Source organism: Nyctibius grandis, chromosome Z, assembly GCF_013368605.1.
Source record: "Nyctibius grandis isolate bNycGra1 chromosome Z, bNycGra1.pri, whole genome shotgun sequence".
Classification (NCBI taxonomy): Eukaryota; Metazoa; Chordata; class Aves; order Nyctibiiformes; family Nyctibiidae; genus Nyctibius; species Nyctibius grandis.
The window spans coordinates 39,872,816-39,884,886 of NC_090695.1; the positions used below are offsets into that span (position 1 = coordinate 39,872,816).

At 38.7% G+C, this 12,071-nt stretch overlaps 1 protein-coding gene across 1 annotated transcript in view; it reads right to left on the reverse strand.

Moving 5' to 3' along the window:
• Positions 1 to 12,071, reverse strand: part of MLLT3 (MLLT3 super elongation complex subunit) — a 131,981-nt gene that overhangs the window by 60,526 nt on the left and 59,384 nt on the right. The window contains exon 3 of the mRNA XM_068423136.1: positions 3,073 to 3,155. Coding sequence (XP_068279237.1) covers positions 3,073 to 3,155 — 83 coding nt within the window. The remainder of the gene's footprint in view (positions 1 to 3,072; positions 3,156 to 12,071) is intronic.

Below are 12,071 nucleotides of genomic sequence, written 5' to 3' on the forward strand. Positions count from 1 at the left end.
GTGTTATATATTTACACAGTCCCTTCTAGAAGCTGTATTTTGCATGCTCTTTTAAGGCAATATTAAGTAGCCCTTCCTCCAAAGGTCCTGATGTGCAACAGAAGTCACCAAACCAATGTCAGTCTTAAGGTAGAAGACAAGTAAAACGTCAAATTCAGTAAAAGCTTTAGTAAAAAAGGAACCATGAGGGAAGAGGAGGAAGAAACACAGCAAAATCTTAGCACATATCCAACACTGCACGTAATGAAAATGCGTGCTCTGTTCAGTGACAGATGTTTAAAAAATTCACATTAAAAAATGTTCAGTTTTGATTCAGGATTCCAAAGATGTGAAGAACAGAAAGCGTAGAAATCTGTTATTCTAAAAGTTAAATCAGAGGTTTCAAACACAGCCAAGGGACATCCTCATCATCCCATCTCCAGACTTGGAGCAGAGACAACAGAAGAGGAACTGAAATAAAAGGCCTGCAGTATCTGTTTCTGAAGGCAGAAGAGAAAAGGTTCCCTTAGATGAACTATTTTCTTGATGGACCATTTTCAAAGGCAACCATAGATGAAGGTATTTCTTACTGTTAGAAAGATTGACACATGATTTCTCGCAGAAAAAAATGGAACTGATTTACTTCCCAGTCTGCTTAGAAAACTGTGATGTTGCTGTGGGCAAACAGTTGGTATCAGCAGCTTTGCCATAAAAGCAAAGTTGTGAGAATTTATAAACAGGAGTTTTCCAAGAATTCTGTGGAAAGTTACATGCACATAACCAGTGATTTCAAAGCAGACTTTTACAACACAAAGGACTCCCAGTACCACTGCCATTATTTCAAAACAGTGTGACAGTGAAGACAGAATATACTGCAGTTTATGACCCTTATCCAAAATGGACTGTATTTTCCAGAGTAGGAGTCTTTTGATCTAAAGGCATTTTTTCAAGGACTTTTGTCTCAATGCCTAACAACTATAGCCTGCTGCTGCTGAATTTGGGAGGGGGCTTTGTTTGTCATTTCCCTAATTCTTGAAAGCTTGGAATATTTTCCACCAGGGTGAAATGCCTATTAGATTTTCTACCAATTTCTGCTTAGTCCTGGGAGCAGGCACCCTTTAACTCTCCATGGTCCAGGTGGCTTCCTGTACCCCTGCCTTCTCTATTCATTAGGGTACTTTCTGAACTAGAAATTGAAAAGTTGTCTACCTTGAATAAGTGATGATGGTCTGTCTCCTCTTCCTCCTTCTGTCTATCTCCTCTTTTTCTGTATTGGAATACCTGTGAAGTGGCTTAGGGGAGGAAGAATAGCTGAGCCAGAAAGCAGTAATTTGCCTCAGGAATGCCACCTCAATTTTTGTGCCACTTTTCCTTTGTATGGTATGACCCCAGGGAAGGGCATGCTGCTGCAGCTGTGTGAAGAGCTAGCTGACTCACAGTCCAACTGCTGCTTGTTGTATTCCATGACACCAAAATAGGGGTGAGGGACGTTTGCAAACTTCCTAATTCCACATGCTGCTTGAGGGTGAGGTGAGCTGTAATCACTGCTGCCCTCTTGATCTCAGTCTAAGCCACAACTCCTGCTGGAGAACTCCTGAGACTTGCAGGTCTCCACAGTCAGCAAAGGCAGCCAAAAGTCTGAGTGGAAAACAAAAAAAAGAAATGTCGGGCGGGAAGCTTTCTGTACAGATGCTTCAATGATTGACTCACTGTCTTCTGACTTTGTCTGCCCAGTTTTGGGATGAGCTCTTCACCAAGGAGCTAAAAAGAATGGCCTGCTTTTCATTAGATTTCCTGAATGAATCAAAACTGCTTCCCTAATGGAGACAGAGCTAAAAAGCACACCAAAAAAAAAAGCCAGTCAACTCACTGAGGCAGTTCTGTTTCCTTTTCCAATAGCAAACAGGGTAGACTAAGCCCTGCTCTTTACAGATTGATACAGGGAACATTTCAGAATTACCTGTTCGAAACCTACAACTCAGAAAGTGCCTAAGCAGAATTATCCACACTTCATGCCTTGGCAGAGCTTTCTATGAAAGACAAAAGAATACTGGAATATCTACTTGAAGTACACACAGCTAGCAAAGTTGTACTCTAATAAAAATTTTAAGTGACCAGGGTTCCAGCAAAAGTCTTTTAGTATGCATTTCTGTTTTCTTTCGGTTTTACTTTCGCACCAAGCATTCAACACATTAAAGATGTAACAGTGACTTGATTAAAATAATTAAGTTAAACTACATGTTGGAAATATAAAATAAACACACAGGTATCTTAGAAGCGCATGTGAAGTATAATAATAGCTCCACCAAGGCACATGACATACAAAAGGAACCTAAAATATTGCAGTTATTAAGGTCCTGTACATTAAAGCATGCATGCTTTTTGCTCTTTAATTCCCCCCAAATCCAATTCTTTTTATCTGAATGAGTTATTAGTAATACAGATCCTGTTACACACATTAAAGTAAATCTCTGTATTTGCTAAGAGACACACAGTAAGTGCAGCATTTACTTAGACTCAGAATTTGAGATACCACAATAAAGCAAGCTTTGTAGAACAGCACTGGGTTTGTTTTTAAACTGTGCCCCCTGATAATGTTGAGTTAAGTAGAATCAATGTTTATATGCAGTTTAAATGAATGTTTTTTCAGACTGAGGATGTAAGACTGAAAAAAAAAAAAAAAAAGACTATTTTGAAAGATAAAAACCTGAGCAAATTAAAGAGATCGGTAATACTAAAATACAACAATGAGTTCATTATGAAATCAACATAATCAAGATCAGTTTCTTTTCTTAAAGTTTTAGGAAGTCATAACTTCTATTTTAAGTCTATCCTCTTCTGAGTAGGGCTAGTAATTCTTCTGAATAATTACATTCAACTTTTATTGTATCAGGTAATCCTAATTTCATAGTTATCTACTAAATACAATTATGCATTTCTAAAAGCTACAGTGACTTTGGATTGAGGAACAGCACTGACAGTTTTAAACCTAATTTTTAGTTGAGTTTATGAATTAAACTGTAAACCTTAAAAAAACTCTGACTCCATGATTTTTAAAATTTTTTTTTAAATGAAAAGTAAGTGATTCCATACCTTGTTTTTGAAGTAAACTTCAATTGGTAAAATGAAACCAGCATACCCAGATTCTTCAACTTTGTAGGGCGGATCCTTGCACACTGAAACAAAGAGAAAAACCTGTATTTAACACAAAAAAAAAAAGTTTTGACTACACAAGCAAAACATATACGAGCAAATGAGTTCTATGGCAGCACCGTTAAAAAACTGCACACACAGAGTGCGACATATCTGTGCACAACTCAGCGTGAATTTTGCAAGCAAATTGTTACTGCCTGTATACAACCTACACTTTAGGGACAGCAAATTTTTTTTTTTTTTTTTTTTTCTTTTTCGTTCCTTTCAGACTGCTAAAGCAGAACCACCAGAGACTTCAACACCAGGTGGACCCACTGAGTACCCACAACAGCTACATAGGCACTGCAGTCAAGGCTTGTTCTGGGAGTGGGAAATATATAGGATTCCACCCTGAGAGAGCTAAACATGTAGAGGGCAGAAGAACTGCCATTCATAACCTAATACTAATAAAATCCTAATTCTAATAAACGTAATTTAAAATAAATAAATTAATTCAATTAGAACTAATGCTAACAAAATTGAAATCTCTATTACTGGGGGAAGGGGGGACACAACGCAACATTCCACAATATAGGGGAGAACGTCAGGAAGGTTAACTGTTGTATTATGTAAAAACAGTATCCAGGTTTACCCTATAGGATTCAGACTTCTTTAACATGACAGTGAGTATTACTAGCTCAAATACACAATCTTTTCCTTCAAGTTTTCAGTTTAATGCAAGGGCTTTTAGTTACATGAAATCCCCGTAGTATTGAACATGAGCTGTCTGAAGGAAGTGGCACTAGCCTGCCAACTCCAGCCAGTGACAAAAAGCAGGTTGTTAGGGAACTTGGAACAGAAGCTACCTCTTCCTTCTCCTGTTCGGCTGCGTGACAACGTCATTACAGAATTCATGTTCACGTAACACATAGGCACAAAGGCAGGCTGAGCTTGAGAAACCACGCATCTCCTGCAACATCAGCTCAGGATGCTTCCAAATGCTACATTGTTATGCATGACAACTCATGTCACATGCACTACCATCTCAATGACATCACAGGACAATGACAGTTTCTCTACTGTAAACTGGTAGAATGATGCAATGCATACACAAAGGGTTGACTTCTTCAGAAACATTTGCTCAAGCTCTACCAATCTTGCTGACTGAAAGAAAATTCAGACTCCCAGATGGATCACCATTTGCTAGGATGTATGCTCTTTTCAGAATTGCCTGAGAGCTGCTCACTGCACTGTATCAAGTGCAACCTAAACTATACTTCACAGAGTGACTTGCAATCAGCTGAGCAGGGCCTGAATATCAAAATTATTATTTTTAGCAAAGCACCACAGATGGGTGCTTACCACCCTCTATCATTGCAAAAACATGACAAGGCCCAACAGACACACCCAGGAATATAACCGCTGCTACATTCTCAATAGTATGATTAGTACGGCAGCTTTCTGAGGACATGCAAGCTTGGTTAATACCCACGTAAGTGAACACAGCAGAATTTTCTCCTACTACCTTGCCATTCTCCTCCTGCTCCGCTAGCACCAAATCCATGCAGGGACTTCAGGGATGAGGAAGATTCCAAGTTCTTGCTCACCTACTGCAGCTGGCTATCACTACCCAGTTCACTTCATGCAATCAATGGAAAGGGAAAAGGATGACAAAAATGCAGCAAGAATAATCTCTTTTCCAGACTCTTCTGCAACACTGTCCTCTTGCAGCTACAGAATTTAGTTTGTTTTACTTGGCAGGAAAAAAGAGGACCTATAGTTTATAAAGTGGGATTTGAAAGATTTTGAAGAAAAGTGTTAAGATGATAGGTCAAATCTGAGAGGTGGTTTCAGACATACAAAGCTTTTAAGTTGGAAACTAAGTATTTTGTGTTAGAACCTCCCAGAAGCAGTGTTTCACCTTATGTTGACATGTCTTCCCTTAAAAGGGCTCACCAGCATTTGAAAAATGTAAATATAATAGTCCTGGTTAAGCACACTGACAGATTACAGTAATACATACTGACAATTTTTTCAAAGATAGAGTAGCGTTCCTGCTCGTCCTCTGCCTTCAGAAGACAACTTGAGGAGAAAGCCTTCCCAGTATTGTTTGAATGGCCACGCAGGGTTCAGAAGACTGAAATCCGTTAAAATAAAAACAGGGAAAGATTATTCAGCAGATATTTATCCAGATGGAAACAGAAACTTTTGAAACTGTAATGATACATTAACTGTTACAGAGATTTCAGGCTCCATTACGTGACAAGTCACAAATCATCTTTTTTTTTTTTTAAATAAATACCATGTCAACTTCTTCCTGAGCACTTAATTGGTGCAGAAAACACTGTCAGCATAAATATTTGTCATTCTCTCCCTCAAATCTCTTTTCTTTGAGATTTACACAACTGTCAGCCATGCTGAATAGTACCTTGTCAAAGTTTCACATTACAGTTCTGAAAACAAAGTCTGTTACACTTGCAGGCTTTGTTGAAACTTGGGTGATGGGTTACAAAACACTTAAATCACAAGGAAACTACCTTGGGTGCCTTCCCGAACTGAAAGATGGGATTTTAATAGAAGGAAAATTCTATGCTCTCATGAATGAAATCTTCCTGGAAAAAAAAAAAAAAAAACAAGTCACTGAGCAAAGCTCCATGCTATTGCATACATGTAGACTGCAACTAAAGTGAAAGCTATTACATTTTCCTCACCTTTCCTGTGGAAGCCACTACTATATGTATTGGCAGAAACAGCATTTTTGTGTACTCTGAACCAGCATCCACTGGCATAAGCTCTTTTTGTTTTGTTGAACTGTTTCAAGTAGTAAGAAGGGCTGCAATGACAAATGTGGTTTAGCCAAGCCAACAGGCAACCATCCTCACAAGGTTTGTTGAATGGAGAAGAGAGAGGTAGCAAGAATTAGGTAAACTACAGAAAAGGGAGAGATTAAGGAATAACAGGGCAGGAGAAGGAAAAGAGACACACAGGGAAATTGCAAGTATCCAACAACAGAACAAAACCAACAACAGAAACTATGAAGGAGTGATTTTGAAGAAGGAAGCACCTGGAAACCCTAACACGCTTCTCAGAGCTCATTAAGAAAAGCAGCTACACTAGACCAGGGAGATAAGCAGAAAACACTACCCTTCTACAGACAATTTCCTCCTCATCCAGAGGGACAGAGGCATTTCCCCAATGACTGTTCCTCTCCTTTGAAGTGGCACCTACAAATGCATTTCAATCACCAGATAAACAAAGCCTCTTGCACAACGTTATCACTAAGACTTAATTATTTTGGTCATGTTTTTTTCCTATGGAAAGAGCTTGTATGATCACAATGTGTTTCCTCCCTCTCTCTTATATCTTTTGACTAGTTGGTCCTACTTCAAGGTAGTCTCTATGACAATAAGGCCCTACGGATTCCTACAGCCTCAGTGAAAAATTAGTGCACGCACTGAGAAGGCAGTTCCAGAGAACAACTTCACTGAGTTGGCAGGGAGAAGCAGCCAGCAGTACACAGAATTACAAACCAGTTACAACACCATATCTCTTCTCATGAGAACTGTAGGGTCAGGAGTAGAGAAGGAAAGCGAAAAGCAAAACAACGCAGATTTCTTTAGACCCACTGGCCACAGAATAAGCTGGGGTTTTTGCTGCCTGTGTAAGCAAGACAAGGAGTTCACGTTACTATACTGCTACCGTGCCTTTGTCAGAATGCAAGATTATTTGTCTTCTTCCATAAATGAAAGCTTTATCTTAGGTATTTGCTAATGCATCTGCTAAATACAGATAGACCAGCCTCCTAAACCAATTTGATGTGCAATTTTGAATTAAAAATAGGAGTTTATACAACACAAGTATACAGCCGAAGTCCAACCCTTCTGTTCATCATGTTTCATTGTATTTTGGGATGAACATTGCTGTAACAAGTAGTAACGTTGGTATGTTTGAGGCCACAGAAAGGAATTTAGATCAAACAGGGCTCTAACTATAGCAAAAGCTGTTCAAATACTGCACAGAATCTTGAACTTATGTGAAACTAAAAGACTACATAATCTGTTAAAGGATGGAGGGAAGAGGAGAAGGTGTAGAAGCTAGAGCAAAAAGTCTCAGGTCCTAGGACAAGAAGTAGTTCTCATAGGTGGAACGCATTTTTCCGTAATGCTGGGGAAGCATGCATATGTACACACATGTGTAACTGCACAGGTACTGACTTCCAGTACCGTACATACCTCAGGTGCTCCCCTACAGCATAGTGGCACTTGACTTCCCTTGATAGAAGACTATTTAGACACTCAGCTGCAATCCTTGTGTATTACGAACACTTCACAAACAATAGTCAGAAGCATATTGGCTATGCTGATCCACTCATTTTGACCAGCCTTCCCATACATACAAGTGCAGTAATTTACAGCTGATAAAAATTATTGAAATGCTCCTCAAACAAAACATGCCTTCCAGAGACCAACTGCAAGATATCAATGTGCATGGTTTAATGAAAACTCAGTAGCAACATTATCGGCACTAATAAACGATTTTATTAACAAGGATTTCTCCTCCAAAACTCTCAGTATCTGTTTTGGTAAAATTGCCTATTACGCTAATTCTACATATAAGAAAGAGATGAGAATGCTCAATTCTCATTCAACGCACTCTACAACCAAATTCTTTTGATAATGCCAGCATAATGAGTTACTCAAGACCACAGCAAGCCAGGACAGGAATTTATGAGTTGTAGATTATCTGTCCCCTAATTCTCAGGCAATATGGCTTCTCCACAGCTCACATAAATGGCTTAAATCATTTATCTCAAATGTTTTGTTTCTTTATGCCACAAGTGAAGCACTGCTTTTTCTTTTGTTGTGTTCACGCGTGCATTCCCATGTGTTGCATCAGAAGTTAACTGACACCTACGGTACAGATGCAAATCAAGCCATGATGATGCATTTTAGTAACAGTGACCACACTGAGGCCTTTGGAGATAACAATAACAAAACTCTAGTATGAGCTATGCTTTTTAAAAGCTTTAACATGAGATTCATTTGCTACTCCAACACTGTTAAACGCTTAATTGTAAATAGATTTTTCCTTTGTTAAAAATGCAGTCAGAATGAATAAGGAAAGCAGAAGTTCCCTTTAGGCTGATGCTGACACAAAACATCAGGGTCAGACAGAATAATGACTGTAATAATTCACATATATTTTGTGCACCCTGCAGGATACACCAAGTGGGTGCTTGGAGGAAGTGAAGCCTTCTGATCGAGAACTGGTTTAATGGTTAACTTTTTTGTACTGGTATTTTATAGATTCTTGCCTATAATTTGCTCATATTGATCACCCTTCGACCAAGTCCTCCCTCTATTTGTCACCATCTTCATTAGAAGAATTCTCACAATGAAGGGGTGGCATTCACATTCAGAGGAAGGCAGATTGTGGTACCAAATTCCCCTTCCAGCAGAAAGATGTCAGCTTTAACTATTCACATGTGTTTTTTATAAAAGCTCTTTGACTCTGCTACTCAGTAGCTCACCTTCCCAGCTGTGGGCTCCAGTACTTGGACTCCACACGAAAAGTGGCAGGAAGAAAACAGGTCCCATTATGCCCCACCTTTAGGCACACCTCAGCCATTAGTATCAACAAATTGCCAGGCAGGTTCAAACAAAAAAAGCTAGCAAAAATTACTAAATTGAGTGTGGGTTAAAGGGTACCTCCTATGCTAGGAATAAGGAGTTCCCATTTGCTTAACACCTTATGCTGACAAGTATTTCACGAGACAGATACAACCCTAAAGTGAAAGCACAGAGGGCACTAACAGAGAACTAAGACTGAGCTTTCGGCATTACATTTACAATCATACTAAGTTCCCTGCTCCACATATTGAATATCCAGATTCCCACCACTTCTACCAGCTGGACAGGATAGCAAGATACAGCTTATAACCCCTTAAATAAATTGAACCCTAACTAACTTTTGGAGTGACATCTTCTGTATATAACTTCTACTGCCTGATCATTGGATAGCTTCTTCATCAATTGAGATCAAACTGATACACAAGACAGGAGAACAGGGAAGGGGAAAAAAAATCTCCGTCGTGCCCAAGAAGGTTTTCCAAATCCAGGTCTTACTGGAGCACTTAAATCGGCACTGGCCTTTAAACATTCCTAAAAGACAAGCAGAGAGAGTAGTAAACACCAGCTCGCTCACAATCAAATTTATCATCACTCCAAACAAAAATAGGCTAACAAAGATAAGGTTTGGTTTTTGTTTGTTTGTGTGGTGGTTTTTTGTGTGTGTGGAGGGTGGGGTGGTTGCTTTTTGTTTTTTTCACACAGTTAAGAGGCCACATATGCCTTCCTAACTCTTCCTCTTAGCACATGAAGACAGCAGTAAGCCTTGAACACACAATTACGAGTTTCTGAAATACTGCAGTGAGCTTCCTACATCCTTTGATCCAGGTGGAGCAACTTGCAGTTTTGTTTTTACAATGCTGCCAATAATTTATATAACTTTAAAGATGTTTTTCTGCAGTTTAATAGTTTCCTATACTAATTCTCAGTGCACATATACTATCTGTCCGCAGGTCCTAGAAACAATTGAGGACATGAATCCAGCAATTCCTAATTTTGGTTTAATTCTGCAGCACATATAAAATACCCCCTGGCCTTTGAAAGTACAATCAAAACTGACACAAACTGGCTGAGAGTAGAAGGGGGACCTAAAGTATCCTCACTATTTCATAATGCTGTGCAAGCCCATTTAATGTATATGAATGCTGCAGATGGGAAAAAAATGCATCTTCACTCATTAACTGTAAAGGAGAAAGCAATCTGTACCTGCCAGAAGACAGGCAAGGGCTGCCTTAACTTGGAAGTTCCCTCTCGTGTAAAGTTATTATGTTGTAATTCACACAACTTATTTTTCTAATATTTTCCAGCTCTGCTGAAATGGGAGAAGAGGGGGAAAGGATTTAAAAGCTCCACCTCACATGTCAGATTCTGGAGTTATACTGGCTGGCAGCAAATCATCCACCAGTTCTTGAAATGACATATTAAACCATGTTTTTCCACCCCTTCCAGGACTTCCAGTAAGACGAGCGCTTCTCTTGATGCACCACCACACACAGACATCAAAAGATCCTCAGGCACCTGCAAGCTTTCTAACATCAGTACACATCACAGGGAGTCCTCTTGACTCAAGGACAGAGAAAGCTATTAATCTATATTCTGCATGCCCCACCAAGCAACAATCCTCAATGAGACATACAGAAGTTACTGGAGATGTCTAGGACCATTCACAGTTCATGCTTTCCACCCCTTCTGTCTGCTGTCTCAGCTTTCCTCCAGATAGATGGGAATGAGAGAGAGAAAAGAAAAAAAGAGTATTTTTAAACTAAAGTTTTTCCTACACCACATTTCACCTTTTAATTCTAGATATTTTTTTTCAACGGGTTTTCAAAAAAGACTGTTAAAAAAAAATATGTCTCAGGTATCAATGGACCAGAGTAAATGACTTCCAGAAAGTACCTGGTCTAGAAGTCTTCCTTAGAAAAGCATACCACTGAAGAAGAAAAACCCTTGAACAGGAAAGGTCCTTAACAACTGAACTGCAGCTAAGGCTCTCTGGATAATAACATAATAAACCAGACCATTATTTTTGGTGGAAAAGACATCAGATACTACATTAAAAACTCTTGACTATAAACTTCAATTTGTCCTGTAGATACCATTACTATTTTAAGAGTAATAAAAATTCCCAGTAATTGTGCATTAATGCATCTTCATATTTGCACAGAAAATACAGCCCTTGGGATTTTATCTTTTACTGAGGAAAACGGGTCCCACAGTTGCAGGGTTTGAAGTCATTTCTGTCTCGGTTATTAACTATATGTTTCTCCCTGCTCAATAAAAAGACTTTGCATAGAGAATATTTTTTCTTAACTCCTAGACAGACACTTGAGAAAGTCAAATAAGTATCTATCTAGTTAGCTATTTTAACTTCATTATGCTATGCAAAGATCAAACTGGGAACAAGTATTTTCAGTGCTATCAAAATCAGTCTGTATTCCAGTGATGACATACTTGTGTCATACTTTTCCTGCTGAACTGCAAGCCAAGGCTAGGAATTTTTCCATCACACCTCTCAGTTCTTTGTGGTTATTTTACTTCATTAGTGATCAAGTAAATGTAATTTTTTTATTTGTAAGGCTTTTCATTCTATGGGGCACATACGGTAACTTAGAAAAACATCAGAACATTTCTCTTGTAAAGAACAGTGTCACATAAAACCTGTGTTTGCATCAGCCTTGAAAAGGTAAGTCTCCCCATCTGGAAATGCTTAAAAACAGAAAAACTGTCTGCTGCCTAATGCTCGAAGTCGGTACGAATCTTTTTATTGTATTAAGAGACAAGAGCTGAGAATTCGTGTCTGTAACACCTTCTGGTAACACTTCTGTGGAAATTCAGTAGCAAAGAACAAAACCTGCAACTGAATTCACCATTCATCATTATGACTAGTCATCATAAATCTAGCTGACTCTTTACATGACAATTAAAAAGAAACCCGTAAGTAGTTCCAGTAACAAAAGTGAGTGGATTTCTGAACGGCTAGAACAGCTCCTGGACTGCACCAGTATTCTCCAGCAAAAACCAAGTAACAGAGAACTTTTCTTCCCAGAAGATGAAATGAAGTATTTAAAACTAAGAAACTGAAATAGGAAATTAGGGCACACCTCCATGAAAGTAGCATAATTCAGTTACTGTGCACAATGAATTTTTGTATTTGTTTTTGTATTTGAAATTATATTTGAAATTATATTAACTAGTATCTAAGAGCAAGACGGTAATTCAATGGAGTTAGCATATCCTTATTACTTATTTGTTGCAATAGCATTTTGCACCTGGAGGAACAATACCCATTATATATAACTATATTGCCCTTTGAAGCCTGCAGACACATTGAAG